The 22,465-nt window shown below is 41.9% G+C and overlaps 2 protein-coding genes across 6 annotated transcripts in view; both read left to right on the plus strand.

The window, feature by feature from the left end:
- The window catches only part of LOC311265729 (kazrin-like), a 182,388-nt gene extending 166,122 nt beyond the window's left edge, over nt 1-16,266 (plus strand). Inside the window, exons 6-11 of one of the 5 annotated variants that reach the window (XR_014623609.1) lie at nt 2,380-2,516; nt 2,998-3,168; nt 3,549-3,635; nt 6,109-6,298; nt 8,238-8,361; nt 16,127-16,266. Coding sequence is in view for 3 of the 5 variants with exons in the window: in XM_084367694.1 (XP_084223820.1) it covers nt 2,380-2,516; nt 2,998-3,168; nt 3,549-3,635; nt 6,109-6,298; nt 7,733-7,869; nt 8,238-8,408 (893 nt within the window). In the remaining 2 variants the exon portion in view is untranslated. Of the gene's footprint in view, nt 1-2,379; nt 2,517-2,997; nt 3,169-3,548; nt 3,636-6,108; nt 6,299-7,732; nt 7,870-8,237; nt 10,801-16,126 lie in introns of those variants that run through there. The other 4 variants (XR_014623610.1, XM_084367694.1, XM_084367695.1 and 1 more) reach the window with 4 other exon arrangements.
- Nucleotides 16,199-21,597, plus strand: LOC311265731 (kazrin-A-like). The gene is made up of 7 exons (XM_084367698.1): nt 16,199-16,332; nt 16,418-16,536; nt 18,017-18,248; nt 18,359-18,460; nt 19,086-19,252; nt 19,842-19,983; nt 20,630-21,597. Exons 1-7 carry the CDS (start codon nt 16,231-16,233, stop codon nt 20,786-20,788), a joined length of 1,023 nt encoding a protein of 340 aa, XP_084223824.1. The 5' UTR covers nt 16,199-16,230; the 3' UTR covers nt 20,789-21,597.
- The last annotated feature ends 868 nt before the right edge of the window (nt 21,598-22,465 follow it).

Genomic DNA, 22,465 nt, shown 5'->3' on the forward strand with positions numbered 1-22,465 from the left:
GATTATTTCCTTGCCGACTGCTGTGACTTTGCAGAATCTTGTTGTCGACATCAGTGGAGACTGTTGAGATACGAGAGAGGCATCCATCTTCTCATCTAACTCTCAGAAAGAAAGCGAATAATAAATAAACTATACATAAACTATTCCTTTAGATTACTTTTTATATGGGGCTGCCTCCAGCCAATAACTTCCTGAGAAGTCCAGCTGTTTGGTAGTTAATGAGTTGGCCCACTCATTGCAGGCAATCTCAGCCCTCCAGTGTAGCAAAGCGTCATAAAAGAGCCCGGCAGACAAAAGCTTTTAGCCCACTACAGTAGATGCCCACATTAAGCTACTTTGAAGCACAAGGGCTTTGCTTGCACAGTCATTTTTGTGTGATGAGCTAAAAAAAACACTTATGCAGATTTTAGAGAACATGTCAGGAGAGTGTGATACAGGCAGGTGTTTGGCACATTGGACAGTGGGAACAGTGGCTTCAGCTGTTAGGGGTGAATGTTTCTGTGCACGAGTCCTGACCTGTTCTCCTGCAGCTTTCAGTATCTGAACTGGCATGCAGGCACACACGGTGCACAGTGTCACGCAGGCAACCACTGATGAACATTTTAGACATAGAGCAAAAGTAGATTTAATCAAAAAAGTACACAAATACTCAAAATACACAGAAACATATGAATGCAGTGCATGGCAAGGAAAGAGATAGGTGCTTGCACGGATATCATTCCTCCATGAAACGACTATTAAATTGAAGCCTCTCTAGTAGCTTCCACTTCATGTCTCCCTCCTCCTCCAGCTCAAACCACATTAGCTTCAGCTCTGTATGGCTCCCAGGTGGTTTCCTCTTGTTTCATCTGGTAATAATTCTTGGAGGCTTGGGCCAAGCCGCAGAGTATTTCAGTCATTTATATGGCTGTTAGCAGAAAGAGACATACTTTTGCCTGCCCATCTCACCTATATTGTTCAGTGTAAGATAACTAGCACCAGGAGCATCTTTGTTCATTATGAGCTTCATACTTTGGTATTAAACGGTAAGTAACAGTGCTAATATGATTTGCGTGTGTGAATAGACCCTTTTACCGAGTCACAGTGAGTGCTTTCTTGCATTCGACACCAGGAGGGTTGATGTTGCCAAACGGTCACAGGTGCAGGATGTGAGGCAGCAGCAACATTTTTGGCTCATCTCAAAGACGGCTTTGATTACGCTTCCTGAGGCAGGTGCTGGGAGGTTTCCTGTTTCTCTTGGCCAATGAGGGATGTTTCTTGTCTCTTCATTTGCTGGCTAGTTTGGCTTGAATCCCCCCTTTCCACCACTGAAGAACCGGTGAAAGGGAGCCATGTGAAAGGGTGACAGGAAAAAGAATGAAGCGGAGGAAAAGGGAGGATGAATCTGTCCTTGTGAAACCGCACTTCCATTCCACACGCCTGAGCGCGCTCCCCAGACACAACTTGTGAATGTCAAGCAATTAACCAGGCTGTGATATAAGTTAATTAATGACACACAGCTGGCTCGGAGGGGGGGGGGAAAGAAGGAGCAAGAGGAAAGGTGAACACATGATAACAAGCATCAAGAGAAAAAACAAAGAATTGTGCGACGCTATGAAAAAACGGTCAGAGCATCAGTGCTGTGAGGAAATAGATGTCAAAGTGAAGGAAACTAAGGTGCACAGACACCGCAAGAATACATAAAATGTAAATAAAGCATATATTGTCAGTTTGGATAGATAGCTGGGGGGAAACTCCGCTTTAAGCCAGCAGATGTCTGGAAAACAGCCTCGCGTGAAAATCGAGAGAAAGCAGGGGAAGAGGCAGATGCAGGGGAGAGAGAAAAAGGATATGTTGTCTTTGAGAAAATTAGAGCTTCTGTGAATAACTACACTAAACCACATTCTTTATCATGATGCGTGGGTGAGGTGCCAGGGGATTAGAGAGAGTGTGTGGCAGGGAGATAGATGAGAAGAGAGAGCCAGCCTCTTAATGAATCCAGCAGTGGAGAGGAGATTGACGGGGGGGTTCATCTGTGATTCACCCCTCTTTATCATCACGTAGTCACGCCACATTAGACCAGCAACAGCAGGTGGATTTAATGCTTTTACTTCAAATGCTTCATAGTGCTAAATAACTTAGTTATTCTTCATTAAGAAACTGCTATAATGTGGAATTGTGGACTAAATATGCTAAAAATACTGGACACGAATCCTCTCAAAGCGTGTTAGCAGTGGCATACGTGACCCCTTTAGAGTAATTTCATTTTTTATTTACATTTCTGCAGTTAATGTTGAAACTTCACCACACAACCAATGTTGCTAGGTCTCTGATGCTCACTAAGAATCCCTATCTTTCCATCTCTTTCTCTTTCTCCTCCTCTCTCATTCTTCCTTGCAGCCATGAAGTCGGACCGGAAGCGTCTGAAGGCGGAGAAAGCAGACCTGGTGAACCAGATGCAGCAGCTTTATGCCACACTGGAGAGCCGCGAGGAGCAGCTCCGCGACTTCATACGCAACTATGAGCAGCACAGAAAAGTATGGCACCCATGTTCTGACCACAGTCAGTCACAAGCAAGTGCACGCACGAAAAGATTTTGGAAAGGAAGAAAAATCTCTTCTGTCGTTTTCTTTATAACAAAATGTGTGCATGTAACAAATGACCGAATTGTTACACATGTAAAGTTGTCAAAATGAGTGAAAATATTTCAGTTGCTACCAATAAGACGTCTCTCTTGGCGTTGAGATTAGACGTTCAGGTATTATTCAGGTGTATTACTGTTGTATTTTGACATATTTCATTTCCAAGTATAAACAGCAAGTACAGCACGTAAAGCAGGTAGAAAACTGAAATTAACAAAAGAAAGTGAAATTAACAATTTAGACTTAAAAATGATTGCGCTAACTGATCTGAAATTGGGGTCGGTGCTATAACCGAGCAGATTCGCTTGAACCTTATTATTTTTCAAAGGTATGCTTGATATGTGAACCAATCCATCAGGATCTCTGTGTCTGCTAGGAGAGCGAGGATGCGGTGAAGGCGCTGGCCAAAGAGAAAGACATGCTGGAGAGAGAGAAGTGGGACCTGAGGCGACAGACCAAGGAAGCCACAGAGCACACGGGGATGCTGCGCTCCCAGCTCGACCTCAAGGAGAACCGCATCAAGGAGCTGGAGGCTGAGCTGGCGATGGTGAGACAGAGAGGCAGACTGACAGGGGTGGTCGGGGGGGAACTGGACTGACAGACAGGCAGGCAGGTGGAGAGGCAGACTCTATTCAATGCTTTTAAAAATGTTTTATCTCTTTCTTTGCCTTTGTTAAAAATCGATTTTCTCCATTTTTAGTCTTTGATGGCACTTTTTATATGTGTAGAATATAACCAACAATAGAAGGCAAGATAAGGGAAAGTTAAGTTATCAAGGCTCAGACACACAGTGTTTAGAGAAACGGATAGGATATTTTCAGTACGCTGTCAGTCACTATGTGTTATTTTGGATATACTGCATATAATCAAACACAGAAAGCCTTTGAATGTACAGTATAGACATCCCTCATGTCTCCAACCCCCCAGATGAGTAACTGTGTCAATCAGAGAATGGAGTTCCGGGTGTTTGAGCGGGTTGCGGACAGGGACTACTACTCTCCTAGGGTCATGGCGGTAAGATGGGCCCCCCAGCTTTAAATTTTGACCTTTCTCGCCCCTTCTGCTCCCTGGAAATCTCTCCTACTTATGACCTAATTGTCGTTTTGGAAAGCCCCTCCTCTCAGCTGCACGTTTTTCACTAACCCACAGCCGACCCTGAGTGATCCCAGTGATCCTAACATCAGTGATCCCACGGATTCCCGCTGTGATTGATCTGAATGTGTTTAAGGTGTAATTGAGCTAAGAAATGCTCAGGAAAAAAATACATCAATATTCTGCCCACTAATGATTGCTCTGAAGGTTTGTGATTGTGTTCTGTTTTGCATGTCAAAGACTATGATTGATAATCGTTTGACCGCTGGTAGGTAGAGATGATTGCAGTGAAGCTGATTGTGCCGGTGTTGATTTGCAGCCTGCAGTCGCCTGGCACGATGATAGGATTCACAAAATAACAAGATTTCAGGAATTTGATAAAAACATGTGAAGGCTAATCAGAAAACATTCACACAAAGAGAAAAACTTTTGACAGGCACAAAATCCACACTCACTAACACATCTCCCAAGGCTCCAGCAGCTCATTGTTGTTCGAAAGCGAATCTCGCTTGGTGACGAATCTCTGCAGAGCAAATGTATTCATTAAACTTATAGAGAAGCGTCATTATTTCCTGTTTCTACATTTTTACAACCCCTGACTTCCACCCCTGAAAGGAAGCAACAGCAAATACCTCCTCCAGATATTAGGTCTTTTTTTCCCCCCTCTGCGCTCTCAGGAGTGGTAACAAGGGATTTCACACAACAAAAGACGAACATGAATACAGCTGCATTTTTCATGAGACAACAACCACATGAAGAGCCCAGGGGAGACAACTCACATGTCTGCATGCACTCAGAGACTTGCAGTAGGATTCTAGATATGTAACATTTTCCATGTGTGCACACATATGACGTATGCATAAATAAAAAAACAAAAACACAACCCAAGCACCAGAATAATGTTGGCAATGTACGTTTCTGTAAACCATGGATATGTTGAAACTTAACCATTATAAAAAAAACATATTTGTGTTTACCTCAATTAACATTTTAAATAATGCTACTTGAGGCTGCAGGAACCGTGCAATTACTGATGATATTTTGATCATTACTGGTGGTGTAATATGTGCAATATGTGTAATTTGTGTAAATCGTGTTGGTACAGTATGTGCTGCTCTGTTTATGTTTTTTTGCTATTATCTCCACTATGGAGGAAGTTATATGTGCGCAGCATTTGAGTCCAAGACAACTTTCCCTATGGAGACAATAAAGGATATCGTATCGCATCGCATCGCATCGCATCGTATTGAATTGTTTCATATAGTATCTTCAAGTTTAATATTAAATGTTATGGTGTGACAACACTGTGCTTGAACAGCAGTTGTTGGCTTGACAGACTACTTGCTGTAACACTATACCATAGAGTTGTTCCGATTCCGATGCCAGTATCGGAAATGCCTCCGATACTGCCGAAAATGCCGGCATCGGTATCGGCGAGTACTGGAGTCCAGGCACCGATCCGATACCACGTAATTTATTAGCCTAGCTCCGTTAGCTCTGAGATTCTACCGGATACGTGTCCGCTGCGTTACGGCTCCGGTACGGTTTGGCTCCGTCGTCCTCGTCCGGCAACCCCCACCAGCTGTGTTTTGAGTCCGCCACAGCGCAGCTCCGCCGATCAGCTGGAGTTACGAAACCGAGGAATTCCCGCGATGATTACATAATCACGCACGACCGCAGTTATATGTATGTGTTATAAACACAACAACACGAAGTGTTCCCGACTGAAGGATTAGAAGAAGAGCGCGTATTTGTCTCTTATTTGAGGTTTTTGTGCTTGTATCAACACGGAGTGTTTTATTTTGAAAATTAACCGGATGTCATGTTATTATTTTGTGTCTGACTTCCTGTCTGCTCTGTGCTGAATTCGGCTTTATACTATTCTTTTTAAAAATAAATGGCTTTCATTTGCTGTATTCATTCATGTTTTACAAAGGGTTTAACCTGAGCCAGGCCTCACCACATTGATAATCATATCACAGTCATGCAGGCGTAGTATGATATATATCATTTTTTATAACACACTGGTATCGGTATCGGTACTCGTATCGGCCGATACCCACAGCATAAGTATCGGAAACGGTATTGGGAGGCAAAAAATGGTATCGGAACATCTCTACTATACCATCCACTCAACTGCCTGACATCAGAGGCAGGTCATATACATATAATTTGAATGTGATATGACAGATATGGTTGAAATGTTATGATGCGTATGACACGTACATATTTGAATGTATCTGTGGTTTGCAAAAACTTAAACTAGCAAAATTTTACTCTGATGATTGGGCTGCACCAACACCAACTCAAAAAAAAAAATGAAAAATATCCCTCCAGGATTGTCACTAACTGTTTGCTTACTGACTGACTGCATCTATCTGTCCATCCTCTTAAGGCCAAACAGTCACTGGCCACCCTGACCAAGGATGTGCCCAAGCGTCACTCTCTGGCCATGCCCACAGAAACGGTTGTCAATGGCAACAACCAAGAGTGGGTGATGCAGGCCGACCTACCGCTGACTGCTGCCATCAGACAGAGTCAGCAGACCCTCTACGTCCACACGGGACATCCCACGGACAGACAAGGTAGGCCAACATGACACCCTCGTCCCGTACATGAAGTGACTGACACCAGGTGGTTTTACCATCGCTGGCCCTCTGCATGCTCATGTGAACCTGCTTCACACACATCCACTCCTGCCATCTGCTCAGTATGACCACATTGTTGGCCACTGATGATGCTCCAGTCGTGACATTTCATGCGCTTTATGTAGCCGTTACAGCGAACATATTTTTGGCTTTACGGCTCTCATTTGTCTTTGCCGCACAGAAACCTTTGGTGGCAGCTGAGGATCAGTTGGGTGTTAAGTACTGTGTCTGTCTGGTTAAATGTACTCTCACAAAAAATGAGATGAGAAAAAGGAAGTCATACATTTTGTCTGTGTTGTTGAAGTGAATTGTCTGACAGAGTCAGCCTTTTTCTCCTGACTTTTTAATTCATTCTTTTTTTATGTTTTGGCCCCTATTTCTACTTTTTCAGGCACCTCACAACATTTGCTACTTCAGGTTCACTATTTAATGGACTTATGCAGACATACACCACAGACAGCGTTCTCTATCACTATTAATGTGAGCCATCTCTCACCCTGCAGGCAGACATTTGCAGCATCATCTGTCATTGAAATTCCAAAAACAGTTAACACGCAGCTTTCCCTTGCAGAGCTCAGCCACTTTCACTTTTGTAATTCCTTGTGGCCTGAAAATAGAACCATGTCCTTGTTTTCTTGGGTGTGCAGGTATCAGTATTAGTGGAGCAACATACAATATAAATACAGAAAAAGCATTATTATTATTGCTATTATTTTTATTATTAAACACTATAAAATGACTATAGTCTGGAGGTAACATTATAAGTCTAATTTCCCAACTCAGAATCTGCACTTGAATAGATAAGTGCCATCCAAGCTGTCAGCCTGATCAGTTCATCCAAAACTCCCCAAAACAAAAGACTAAACATCTAAACTTTGGAGCAAAAGCTAAACTATCCTATCTCCCATCCTAAAAAGAAGACAACACACAAATCAGCCTTGCTTCCAACAGAGTCCATCTCAGTCCTTGTTTTAAAGGGCAGCCACAGGTTCAAATGGGTTGCTGACTAACTGGGGACATCTGGAAGAAGAAGCAGACAAAAACCAAAAAACAAGGGAAACGTGTGAACAGTCACGAACCTCCAAATTGCTATGCAATTGGTTGTACTGTATGTATCAGCCTCACTGGTACACACACACACACACACACACACACACACAAACACTCGCTCAACCTCTGTGAAGCTGTTTTCACTGTTGCTTAGCAACTGCAGATGATTGCAAATAATTTCAGGCTTTTGAAATATATTTTTATTTGAGGGTGTTGTGGCATTGAATCAGATTGTCCCTGTACACTACTTTCGGTGCCCAAACACACACCCCAAAAAGAAAACAAGCCTTTTTTTCTCTTTTCCCTCTCACCCCGTTTTAGTGGCTGCCGTGCGGGTGAGCCCGTGCCACTCGCGTCAGCCCTCCATCATCTCCGACGCCTCGGCGCTGGAAGGAGACCGGTCGTCCACACCCAGCGACATCAACTCGCCGCGCCACCGGACTCACTCCCTGTGCAATGTAAGAGCTGCCCACCACTGCACCCTCCCAAGTAATCACATCCTTTGTAGTAGCTGCCGACTGTCCTGCTCCCTGGCCGCTGCCGTTTCCCCTCCACCATCGTTCTGGCTGAATTCATGCCTGTCGTGTACTCACTCTGCAGCTGTGACTTGAATTTATGTGAAAGCCAGTTGTGGTCGTTGAATTTGTGCATGTGTCGCAGCATGTCAAGTGTCACTTGCCTTCTGTGTTGTGATCTTTATCTGTGCTGGTCTTTATCGCCCACTCTGCATCCCTTTGCTGACTTCTCTGCTCTTGCATCTCTCTGTTCCTTCACCCATCCCTTCATCTTCCTCTTCCCTTTCCTCTCTCTCTCTTTCTTCTTCCAGTCCCTAGAAGATCTGGAGGAGGCGAAGCGTAAGAAGAAGAAAGAGAAGATGGGCCTGGGCTCTCTGTCCCGTGTCTTTGCCCGGGGAAAGCAGCGCAAATCCCTCGACCCCGGTTTGTTTGATGGTACTTCAACGCCTGATTATTACATAGAGGAAGATGCAGACTGGTAAAAGCACACAATGTCCGAGCGAACCACCTGGAGAGCCTTTCGTGGCAATTATCAGAAGACAAGCGTGTGTGTGTGTGAGAAGATGGGTGTGTGTTTGATGTGAGTGTGTACAGGTATGATAGTGTGCGTACCTGTGCAGTCTCACATGCATGCGTACATGTCTGAGAGTGTGTGCATGCGTGCGTCAAGGCCACGTGAAAAGCCGGAGGCGCGTCTTTGCTTCGCTGAAGTGTGAAACCTTAACGAGCAAATTGCACCTGTATGTATGTATAGTCCTGTAAATACAGTGTGACACAGCGACCATGTGGATATGTTCTATTGTATCTGCCCTCCAAAAAAGGCTGTTATTGGTTCTTTTAGTTGTTCTTTACATTTTGACTCTTTGTTTTCACTCAACTGGAAACTTGAAGGACTGCTGTACTTGTAAATAACAACAGTTGATGTGCACTCGTGTAAATGTCTCCTTGTCCTGAATGCCTTTTGTTCTTTTTTTGACATGTACCCCCCTCCTCTCACAACCTTTTAACTTAACTCCTCCCTGTTTATTGTCTTGCCTGGTCCATCCCCCTCCTTCCTTCCACACTGCCATGACGAGAACAGTTTCCTGTGGGCGACATGCAGACTCCTCAAATCCACCTCTAATTCGGTTACACAACACATCCCTCAACCCGCCAAGAAAACCGTGCACTCCTTGATGTTTGCTCAAATGAGACTTCAAAGACACCGCCAAGCAAGGAATGAACTTTCTATGCAGAACAGTTTGTTCCACGGCAACATGAAGCCAAACAGGAAATGTAAGAAATGTGTTTTCTATCTGTTAAGATAGAAGGTACATGCCTAAAGTACATGTGTGACATGCATGCACGTAGTCCCAGTCCCCAAATGCATGTTGAACAAAACCCTACCGAACAGAAAATGTCTTTCTCTGGGTATGTTGTCGAGGAGGTGATAAAAAAAAAAAAAAGAGAGGTCAGTTGCTGATTTCATGATGTTTATTCATGATTTCCTCCATTTGTTATTCAGAGAATGTTCTGATTAATGTTCAAGAGCTCAACATAGTCGCAAACTAAACATAGAACGTTTTAATCTGCACCTACAAGGCTCTTTATGTAAATTGTATTTGAAATCTTAAAGGTCAGCAAAGTCAACAGTCACAAAGAAAACCCAGCACTACACTTAAAGTGGTGATATCATTATTCCACTTATTCATGAGGCTTTGTGCCATTTTTCTTCCTGTAGGATCTTACACTAGCTTGTAGCTATCGTTTTATTAGTACTTACAAAGGCTGTTGGGAGTAGAATTATTCTGGGAAAAGTCTAAAAAAAGAAAGCTATTATCACAAAATAAGTGATAGCTTAAACATCAATTATACTTACATAGTAGAAATAGACTGATGGTTATTTCACCGTGAAATCAGAGCTTTAATTTAGAGGCCCGAGCACGGAGCAGGCACTAAATGAGGCGTTGTAACAATAACGAGTGCCAACTCGGGAGGTCGAAAATCAGATTTAAGCAGGCTAATCAAACTGAAGTAAATGTATACCTTCTTCCATGACCCAGTGAACTCACCAAAAATTCAGATGCAAGGTTCAGGCCACTGCTGAAAAAAGCAATTAACTTGGTACCAAAGGTTAATAGCATTTCTTCAAGCAAAAGAATGACTAGAGACGTTGGATTATTTTCATCCTTTCATTGGACTGAGCCGGAGTCTGCACCGCCACCCCCAGGAAATCTTTTCCCCTCCCTGATTTTAAACTAACACTGGGTATTTGTCAGTCTCATCTGAAACACTGTGGAGTCACAGATTACATTGGGAGCTGTATTTAAGCACAGTGCTTGTCAAAAGAGAGCGACTGTGTAAGCAGTGAGGGGGATTATCATTTAACCCTTGGCTCAACCTACATTTGAGCTTGCAGATATTGGATTTAGAGGTGAATCATTAACGATAAGTCATCATGTATTAAATTGTATGTATAAGAACAACAGCTCAAACAGTTTTATTTCATTAAACCTTTAATGAAATGTATGAAAATCTAGGCTATTTTTTTTTTTTTTTCATTCAACCAACCGTTATGATCCTCCGCTGACATATCAATTGTTTGAGTTTTATGTTTTGAGCCACGGTCTCTTATTTTTTTTATTTTCCACAAATATTTTACTTTTTGTAAATGAGATAACATTACAGAAATAAAATTAATATTATTATTAAAGAGTTTTATTTAAAGTCAAAGATGTAGGCCTCAGTGGGGGACTTCTATTGTGAGGTCCTGAGATGTTTAGAAGAAGTGGATAGTAGCGAACTTTTAAAGGCATGGCAACAAAATTACGCTCAAAAGAAGTTAATGAGAAAAAATAAGATTATTTTAAAATAAAATAAATGACGTTGAATTTCCATGTGGCTGTCCTCTCTTTCCCTGTGACAATGTTTGTGTGTGTATGTGTTCATTTGTTGTGGTATGGCTCTAATCCTGATTCGTCCCTTTATGCTGGGGGGGCTGCCATTTTTAACATATGTGTTAGCCTCCCTCAGCCCTGCAAGTCCATCTGTGAGAGGACTGCATCCCAAAAGCTTCCACATGGCTTGCTTTCCTCTCTTTCCCAATTTTAACTCCTTATCCACACCGAAGAGCATTTTCCTCCTCTTCCTCCTGCGATATTGACAACAACAATCAGAAAAAATGGAGGCGAGGGGAAAGGAAGCCATGTCAGATTGTTTGAACTGAACTCATATGTGTCAGCACATGGTGTCAATAATGTTCTGCTATGATATGACCCCTCACCTCTAACACTGACCCCCTCCTGTCTGACCTCCACCGGACTCTCAACACAGTGAAGTGACCCAAGAAGTAATCAATCAGACTCAGTGAGAACAAAGGTACACCAGTCCCAATTGCTTTAACAGTGAGCTCTGCTGCTGGGTTGCAAGCTGTGTTTGCAGATGCCTTCTAACTCTCACACACTATCACAAAAAAAACCTTGGAATAGACCATATTCACACGGCAGCCATTTTCCTCTTACATCACACTCAGGGTGTGAAGCTCAAATGTTGTACTGCCGTGTGCTGGGTTGCAAGTCACATAACCGCAGGCAATCAGACATGGTTATAATTTCACTGTTTTCCGATTGATTAGAAGCTGTAAAGACAGCAGATAGTTTGATCCAGATGGACATGAGACCATATTTCAAGGTAAAACCACAGGTTTGATTAGCTTCCATGAGACAACAGCATTAGCAATCAACCACATTCTAGCTAACGTTACTGTGTGATACAACACTGTTTAGATTTGATACAATTTGGAAAGGTGTAATCATTCAGATATATCAACACACATCTTGGAGACATTTATTTAAACACACAGGATGTAATTAAACCATAATGTTAGCTAAGAAGTTGTTGAATGCTAACAATGTTGTTTTACCCTGAAATATGTCTGAATGTGCCTCCAGATTTTCACTATCCATCATCTTTTCAGTTCCTGATCAATTGGGACCCTTTAAAATGACAACAATTTGTCAGATTACTTCTGCTTAACTTGCAACCTCAAACACAGCAGCATTAAATCATCCCAGCATTCATTCCCACCCTGAGCGTGACGTTGGGGTAAGACGGCCGCAGTGTGAATGAGGTCTATGATGCACTTCTTCAAGTTCAATCTAATTCTGATGAAAACCATCCAAAAACTATTGAGTGCTACCATGTATTTAATTACAGAAATACATATTTGGGGGCAAGTGTTTTTTTCTTGTGTCTTTAGATTACTTTAACAACAACCTCCTGAACTGAAGTCTCTTCATGGAACTTTATATGACTCACTACTATTAGTTCAACCCTTCAGATAGACTTTACCAACAATAGTGATTGTGTGAATTTAGCCGTGATAGGAGTTGTTTTATATTTCAGAACAGTACAGACTTATTTCACACTGGACAAAAAAACCCATTAGCTCCCACAAACATCTGGCTTTTGTTTTCAGTGAGAAAGGGCACGGTCAGTATTCAGTCCCGGGTCAAACAACTCTGCTATAGTCAGTCATAATTCAGGGTCATAAATGATCTGGCTTGTAGTTCAAGGTGTCCTGCAAACAATTTGAAAGAAATCTATAATAATGTGATGGTGCTCTATGGGGAAAATGCTTTTTAGGACACAGGATTTTTTTTTTCGCTACAATACCGCAAGTGGCCACTGGGAAAAATTGGAAGCAAATGGCACCCTATTATCCAGTTCTATAATACATTCTTTGTTTACGTGACAATTAATTGCTTTTTTGTCCAGAGTTGATACTACCTTAGTGTCAGTAGGCTTAAAACGAAGCTACAGCCAAAGCTTAGCTTAGCTTAGCAATGACTGGAAACAGGCTGGCTGCAGTATATTTACCATACATGCATCTGAATGGTATCAGTCCTCTCATCCAACTCTTGGTAAGAAAGTGAGTAAGCAATATTCCTAATATTTCAAACTTTTCTTCAAACTTCCTTTACCTATAACTCAAGCCTCAGCCAGCAGCCAGTTAGCTTGACTTAGCATAGACTTGCTGTAGCTTCATATTTACTGTGCAGACATGAGAGTGGTGTCAGTTCTCACATCCAGCTCTTCAATCAAGTGCAGGAGCACATTTCCCAAGATGTCAGACTTTTCTTTTTACTTCCTTGTGCAAAAAATTCAAGCTACAGCCAGCTAGCTGTTGTGCTAAGCTAATCTACTGCTGTAGATGCTATAGCTTCATATGTATCATATAGACATGAGAGCAGTAACTATCTTCTAATCTCTCTGCGATAAGCGTATATCCCAACATATGGAATAGATCTGTTCTTTTAAGCTACTTTACTCTCTAGCTAAACAGCTAGCAGGTGCAGTGTACTCCATACAGCACTGGCTCTCCACCTTGGGTTTAATAATGTATCTTAAATTGTGAACTAATGTCCATCTGGACTCTTGATCATTGAATAGAACATTTTTATTGCAAAATCTAGAAAACGTCCAATTTCTAACGAATGTGCATCTTCTTACACGACACTACTTCCGCGGCTGTATTGTAGCAATAACATCCATTACACCAGCTATTGAAGGGCACGTCACACGATTGATTGCTTCAACAAAACAGTCTCTTGTGTCTTATGTGAAGTGTACATACCGCTCTTGTCTCCGTACAAAGGGATTAACGATCCGTTGCAGTGTTTACAAAACACTCATGGCCTCAGATGAAGGACACAAAACTCTCGACAGTAATCACAGCCACATAGCTTCTGGATGTTCCTCTGACTCACTCCTCTTGCAGTGGGTTTTTAAAAGAGACATAAGAGGGTCAGCCCCACAGAAGGACCTAACTCTCAGGTCACAGAGAGAGCAGACTCCAACAGTTCGGCCTTCAACTGGATGTCAGACAGTCAATTCTGCAGTTCTTAATGTAACACGTCTTTGTTAGGGGTCTCTCAGGAATGAACAGACCTTGTGTCTGGACAAGAGTGCATTTCTGTCCAAAGAGCAGATTTATTCAGCTAAATATGAATTGCTCTCAGAGGAGCACTTACAGCAGAAGTGCACCTTCAGTTTATACATTGCTCATAGAAGGGCACATAAAAGCATTCAGCGCGAGATGAATCGCTGGAGTTGAGTTTAATAAGAATCTGTTTATTTGGTCCCGACGGTCATTCGTGAGCCTCTTTTTGAGTAAACACACAGCGGTACAGTAAAGCCTGACGGAGTAGGGTTTCCACATGCTGTCTTTGCTGGGAACACACAAAGACAGAAGCATGGAGGAAGCAAAGAACCTGTTGACTTATTCGCTGGTCTGTTTCAAAATGAAATTAATCTTTATATTTACACTAAAAGAATAATAAGAAGAAAATGGATGTTTTGGCAAGTTATGGATGCAACAGGTCAGGCAGGCCTATCCAACAGGTTCTTATTTAGGAGGGCTACATTTTAAGTACTGAGGAGATTTTTACATTCCTGATGTTTGATGTCTAAGGTTCAGAATTTAAATGTGTCAAAACAAAAAGCTTTTTTTTTTTTCTTTCTCCATTTTGTTAATTAGTTTTCAGGATTGAAAAAGAAACAATATTTAGGCAAAAGTTCAAGAAAAGACAAAGCACCTTTTTAATCTTGGAAGTAGGGGTGTTGTGATATGCTGTAATTGAATTAAAATATCACACATATGATAACATCAGGTGACTAATTCAGCACAGATTTAAGGCCTTGTGTTTGCCTTTTCAGTGTTCCATCAGTGTAATTCTACTTGTCGACTTGTTTTTTACAGTTATGGTTACAGACTCACTCTCTGCCTCCCCACACTCACATTTTGAGTGTAATTTTTTTTGCCAAAAAACAGACAAAACACAGTAAACAGAGTTAAAGATAAATTTGACTGATAGCATTTTTTTTCAAATTTTCTATAGTTACCGTGATGATATTGTTAGCCCTACATGGAAGTATGCTCTTAGTTTGATTCTCCTAAATTCCCTCTGCTGTAACAGCCATGGTAAACAACTTTTTGATGAAATAAGTGTCTGTGCTTAAGAACGTACTAATGAAAGAGCTAATTAGCCTACTTACAAAATGATCAAATGGCCGGAGTGAGGTTGTTAAAGGGCCGCGTTCTGCTCACGGGCCGCAGGTTGAACAGGTCTGACGTACTATAGGGCGAAGATTCTGTCTGACTGAACTCTCAGGTGGATGCTTGTGGTCATGGCTCATTAACCTCCCAGGAGTCCTCACAGTTCTAGCACTGATGTACAGTCAGTGGATGAGTGGGGAGTACAGCTATACTCTGGGGACTGAATGAGGAGCTGTCCAGTATTTGTGCTGATGTGGAGGTTTTCAGTGAGTATTAGAGGAGACAGGTGACTTTGAGGTTTGTCATTTTTGGTGTCAAATAGAATAAAAAAAAGTTGCTGCATCGGCTGTCAATGAAAAGATGACACAAACCGCACAACACCACCGGCTGAGCGTATTCCACACATGCTTATATTGTGAGCAAGCAGAACACTGATGATATGTTCAATATTGTAAGCAATTCATGATGCTTTACCAACTGCTGAGCACAAAGCTGGTGCTAGGTTGCCACCCGCTGGTGAAGACACAGTAATGGTGAAACAAAGTGAACGGGCCAATATTTTCTAGGCTTCATTCATCCAGACTTTGAAATCTTCAGAAAAATGTAAACAGGAAACATTTTACCCAACTTAGTAACATCACAGGTAAGCAACGTAAGACTATAGGGCATCAGTGAAGGAGCATTTATGGGACATATAACAATCTCAGAATTTAGCCGCAGTAAATAATGATAATGAGAGGCAGATTTAATGTGATCATGATGCATCAAAATATCTGGGTTTTTTTTTCTTTTCACTGAGCTGTAGCTGGAGGCTGATTTTGACAGATGAGTCATGTTCATTCGACAGCTCTAACAGCTGTCCGTTTAATGGACTCCTGAAGTGAGGAGCCTGTTTATAAAAGCTGCAACTTTGTTTACAGCATCGCTGGCAAACGCTCGGCTTGTTGTCAGGCAGCCAACAGCTTAGGATGTTGTGAGGAGATGGGTGTTTATTTTGAAGAAATTACTCACTATCTACTTTTGATTTCCCCCCACTAGACTGAATTAACATTTTGTTTTCTCATCGCTCACTATACCCACTGCCACCTCTGCCTTCACTCACACCCTCAACCACATCACCCACATGTCACCCCTCCCCTCTCTGCCCCCCACCCGCCCACTCAGACTCGGACAGTCTCTCCAGTCCCACCCGCCACAGCCTCAGCCTGTCAGATGGGGAGGACCAACTGGACCGCCTCCAGCAGGTGGAGCTGGCCAGGACCACACCCATGTCCCTGTGGAGGGCGGGCACCGTGCAGGCCTGGCTTGAGGTTGTCATGGCGATGCCCATGTACATCCGCACCTGCTCAGAAAATGTCAAGAGTGGAAAGGTAGGATAAAATCAGTGGCATGATGCCTGTGGACTCACTGTGCATTTTAGTTGCATTCATAGTTTGCTTCTCCGACATCTTGCAGGTTTTGCTCGGGCTGACAGATGAAGACCTGGAGCTCGGTTTAGGTGTCAGCAGCTTAATGCATCGCCGAAAACTCCGCCTGGCCATTGAGGATTACAGAGATGCTGAGAATGGTAGAGGGTGAGGATGGGAAACAGAATTCTTAATAAATAAACTGCACATAGTGTAGTAGTGCAATAGGGCCATCTGTTGGTGATTTATAGTAACAACATTTACAAAGTGTAGTGTGGGGTCATCTTCCAGAAGTCATAATATTGACTTTAAATAGAGAGATAAATGTTTTGGCATAAAGTTTCAATAAATGCAACAGTCTCATTGTCTAAACAATGGGTTTGAAATCTTCCTCTTACAGATTAATGACACGCAGGTCAGTTCAACTAGAAACTCCATCAGTCCAGAAATAATCTGGTGATCTGTCAACACTATCAAATAGAATAGGTTGAAGGGTCAGTTCACCCGAATCACAAGTAAAACAATCATATTTCCCCACTGACCTTGTGGTATTTAGACATGCAGCTGCTGTTGTTTGGGATTTATGTGCCCAGGATTTGAAATATTCAGTTATGCAATGTCGAAGCGTTGGGAATTTTATTTGAAAAATATCCACAAACGTTACAGTAAACAGTTGTCTTTGGAGGTAGGCATTCCCATCATAATTTTCATAAAGTTCAGGTTGAAATATTCAAACAGTCCAAACCTCATAGATATTAATTTTACTATTATAAAATACTAACAATAACAGCAGACTTCTTCTCTGATAAGCTGGAATTTGGGGACATTCTAATTAAAAATTATTAAAACGCTTGTTAGATTATCAAATTTGCGGCCCATTAATTTTCTGTCTGTTGAAATTCTGATCTGATGATTAATGATGTTACGTCCACGAACGAAAGGGATTTTTTCAATGGCTGTTTGGTACAAATGAAAGGAACCATCATACTTGGTGAGAGGCAAGTAGATCCACATAACATATTTCATGTGGAGACAGAGCAGAGGGACATATATAACATTGTGTAATATTAAAGCAGGTCTGTAATATTGTCTGCTAAACACAGTTCACATATGCAAAAATAAATTACATCGGTGGGGGTTTGAATCTGATCCAAATCTTACCCTATCAGTATCCCAGTGATTATTTCCTCCAAACCAACCTAACAAATCAGAAAAAAGAACAATTAGTTGTTTTGTTGAGTGGATCCCGGAAAGAAACAGAGCCATAAGATCTGTCTTCCTTCAGAGAGCTGTAATTCCCATCATTGCTGATAATAATTACAGTTTTAGGTATTTGAATACATCCTGAAAGTAACATAAAAATCCAATAGTTTTGGAGACATTTCTGTCAAAACCACAAATGTCAACCTCATGGTGGTGTTCGAGAAAAAGTCAGGGGATCTCTACTCTAGGGACCATAAATATATGTACAAAATCCCATGGTGATCCATCCAATAGATATTGAGATTTTTAAGCCGAAACAGACCAACAGACATTGCCCTCCATAAGGCTGGTCTATTCTCATGGATGGAGCAAGTAAGAAATAGTGATTCTTCTGTGATTTAAGTGAAGTGACCCTTTAAGAAACTGTTGCTCTATTTGTCTGCAGGTTGTCCAAAGCTGCAGACATGGACCACCACTGGGTGGCCAAGGCCTGGTTAAGTGATGTGGGCTTGCCTCAGTACTCCCAGGCCTTTCACAACCACTTGGTAGACGGGCGCATGCTGAATTCCCTGACACGTCGTGACCTTGAACGTCACCTCAACATCACCAAGAAGTTCCACCAGGTCAGCTTGCTGCTGGGCATCGAACTGCTGCACTTACTCAGTTTCGACAAGGAGGTGAGTGAGAGTCCGCACAGGACAGCAGTGAATATACTTGTGTATCCTCTAGTGGGAGGTGAAAATAGAAGCTATCGGTCTAATAATAGGTTTGTTAAAATGGTTTCCAGGCACTGCAGGCTCGCCGGATACAGTGCGAGCACCAGAACGTGGATCCATTGGTATGGACCTCTCACCGGGTCATCAAATGGATCAAAGATATAGACATGAAGGTGGGAACACAGAGAAAACACTCACTATGCTAACAATTTATTATCTTCTTAAAACTCACATCTTCTTGAAACAAAAACCGCAGCTGACAAATTGTCAAGCAGAAGTTGTCAGCAAACACTTTGATTAAATATTAATAACCAAGGCACACTGATGTATTGAGCATTATGAGAACGCTATCACGTGGCACTGTGGGTAATCGAGGCTCTTGTGTTTGCTCAGTGCTCCCTATCTCCACAGAGTGATACAAGGCCTTTGTTGTTGTATCTCTAAGCTGCTACTAGTTGATTACAAAGCCTTTCAGATTATGTTGCAATATGAATATCCCCAGTCAACATTGTCTACTGTGTTGGCACAGGAGGAACACATGTTTCCATTATGAGGCATGACCCGATCAGGGTGAGGAGAGATAAGGCCGTCTGGACTGACATCCTGTTAATATCCTCAGGGAGCGTGAATACATGCTGACATTAATAAATCAATATGTTCTTTGTCTTGGAGCTAATTCAACATATTTTTGGAGACTGTTGATATCAGAGACTCATTTAGTCAGTAATAGCCACAGTGTCACATCAGAGAATTTCAAAATTTCACTCTTTCACCTTCCCATCTGACCCAACTGTCCAGGAATTTGCAGAAAATCTTCTAAACAGTGGAGTTCACGGTGCTGTCATGGTGCTTGACCCCTCGTTTAACACTGACTCCATGGCAACAGCGATGGGGATCCCCAACGGCAAGCACATGGTTCGACGACACCTTGTTGAGGAGATGAAAGCCCTGATTGGCTCGGCCAGGTGAGAGGAGACGATCGCATACAGAAACACAGGACAGACCCTACAGTATGTAGAGCAGATTCCATAAAGGGACAGTTCACCCAAAAATCAAAAAAATACATTTTTCCCTCTTACCTGTGATGCTATTTATCCATTCAGATTGTTTTTGTGCGGGTTGCTGGGTTGTGTAAAGATGTCTGCCCTTAACTCTTATTTAATGTAGATGGCACAGATGTTTGGTGCTCAAAGTGTCAAAATGATACATTTGAAAAACTCAACAGCAAAGTCTCTTTTCAAAAAATCATGATGGCGGCTACTCAAGATAATACACAGACCTTGTTTTGGAAAAGTTTTCTTTCTACCAACACGCCAAACTGCTTATATAGTTAATCTGGTTGGGCAGTGAGAGAGCTAGCTTATTTCTCCAAAACTCAGCAACTCACACCAAACAATCAATTTTTTTATATTTTGGGGTGAACTGTCCCTTTAACTTCAGAGGGACAATCTCTAATAATATAGGCTGTATTTTTCTGTAAATGTTGTACGAAGGTATAATCTAGTGTCTTTGCAGCTGTTGTCAACTCTCTGCCCCTTCACATGTGCCCTGCAGGGCGGATACCAAGCAAGACAACGAGCGTCTCGGCCAGGGAACGCCACCGACCCTCCTCCGCCAGAACTCTGTGGGCAGACCGCCCAGCTCTACGGGACGACACACTGATGACGAAGGCTCGTTGAGAAGGAGGGCTGTCAAGGTGGGGAAAAAGTTACTGTACTGGAAACTGACATGAGTCATTTCTTTGGACTTCAGAGTCAAAATCGGGCTCCGTCACTTTTACTCGCAATAGGACTTTAACCAACGATTATTTTCAGCATCAATTAATCTGCAGATTATTTTCCAGATTAATTGATGTAACATTCGATCTAGAAAATTTTAAAAAAGTCCAAAGTGATATCTTTAAATGTCTTGTTTTGTCAGTATAAAACCCAAAGATAGTCAGTTTAATGTGATATAGAACAGAGGAAAGCAGGAAATATCCATATTTGAGTGGCTGAAAACAGAATCAGAACCAATCTTTTACATTAAAAATGATTTTAACGATAGATTGGTTATCAAATAGTTCTCAATTTCTGTCAATCGGCTAATCATTGTAGCTCTCGTAGCTTTGTGCTAACGTATTTCAAGGCATTAGAAGAAAATTTCCACAACACAGATTTGACACAGCAGGTATACAATATAAACGGCGCAGACAATCTTGTTTGGCAGCAGTCTGAACACAAGAATCACAAAAACTCAAACTATGCTCATAAATAGAAAAAGATGCCTAAATAACACAGCAAAGAAAATATTTCCCCCGTGGAAATAAACAGAAGGGAAACAAGCTGTGTTTTCTGTTCCAGCCTCCAACAGGGTTCAGCCCCAAAGGCCGCAACGGGCGGGACCTAAGCTGCCACAGCAGCTACGGCTCCCTGCCTCGGGAAGTTCGAGACCAGACTCCTCCCAGAACCGAGGGGAGCCCGATCCGCGGTTACACCAGCATCGAGGTCACCAACGTGTGAGGTCATCAGAGTTGTGACAACCACCAGACATCAACTTCATCACACCTAAATCGACATGATGGACATTTGTCTTCCATGTGCACCTAAACATGGGATGGTTATTTTTTTTCTAAAGATGAGCCTTTACAGGACAGATTGCACTTTTTAAACATGACAGGATTCTTTTTTACAAGTATCCTGGTTTAAGAAAAACCTTGTTGGACTCATTGTGGGCGGGTGCTATTTTGATGTTTCTGAGGGCAGTAATTTGGCCAGAATCAAGAGCTGAAGGATTCAAGCTAAATGATTATTTTTATATTTTTATGTGTGTAAATGGTTCTTTGTGAACCAGGATGTGACATGTTTTTGTTGACTAGTTGCTATTGACAGACAGTCTGTTTCTCTGAGCGAAGTGAGATTTAAAAAAAAAAAAAGGCTGTAAAATACAGGGTACTTTATGACAAAAGGAAAAAAGTTTCATATCAGTGTAAAATGTTCATGTTTCATTCAGTTCTGCTGTTTGTGATGCCTTGTCAGTGTAGCTGAGGACAATGGACAAAAAAAAAACAACTGAATTTTAAATTCTAGAGTTTATGTTTGATGTCATTTTTCATCTTGCACATCTACACAGTTGTGTCAAAACAAATGTAGCACCCTCTTCTGATGTTTTATACTGTGCGGTAAACATGAAAAAAAAATAAATATTTGAACAAAGCCAGAAAAAGATGACTGCGGAGCTGTATGTCCATGGAAGGCTGGAAAGTGTGAGGATGCATATATATATGAAAATGAAAGAGTTCCTTTTAATGAAATAAAGATGATATCTCATATTTGGTGGTGTTGTGGTTTTGGGATTAGATTCCATTAAAACAAAAACAGAATGTACCAGGACAACCAGATAAACAGCGATGATGAGGAGGAGTGAGAAGATTGAATGGAGAGCTCCACTTCTCAACAACATCAACAGTAACAGCAAATAAAATTATTACCTGTAATGTTGAAGTGATTGCTCACAATTACAAACTTGCAGAGAATTGTTGTCCAACTCTACGCAGCCCTTTAGCCTTTTTTAACTCATTGTTTTGGTTTTACTGATGCATATTTACTGAACTGTTGTGTGCCTCAGCTCAGCCCTGTTTTCAACACCAAAACCTATTGTAGGCTATCTGTTCAGCACCAAACACCAAGGCCTGCAAACCAGCCTGCGAACTATTGTGAAATGTATGAATAAAGGATAACAACAGGGTGCGGGTATTAGATTGCAGAAATTCACTGAATTAACTGAAGCATTAAATGTTGGAGAAACAATCTTTCTCACTGAGCTCATCTGCACAGGGTAATGTGTCACTGCTCCCACTGTTATGCAAAAGGGAGTCTTAAAACACTACACACAGATTACATCTGTGTGCTAATGCTGACTCTGTACACTTGAGTGATTTCTCAACAGTATTTTGGTGAGTCACTCCAGTTCCTTCGATCTTTGCTCGGTGCTGGACATGTTACCTCAAGCGTCTGTTCAAACCTCTACGCAATACGACATGGTGCAACTTCCTCCTCTTACGCACTGTGGCACGATAAGGATGATGAGACAGCTGATCTACCCTCTGGCTACTAGCAACGCTACCTGACTCGAATCCCGTCTGTTACAGTAATCCACCCACGGCTGGGTGAAATAAAGCCGGCAATTCATTGTGTGAT

Source organism: Pagrus pagrus (assembly GCF_965226575.1).
Source record: "Pagrus pagrus genome assembly, chromosome: 11".
Lineage (NCBI taxonomy): Eukaryota > Metazoa > Chordata > Actinopteri > Spariformes > Sparidae > Pagrus > Pagrus pagrus.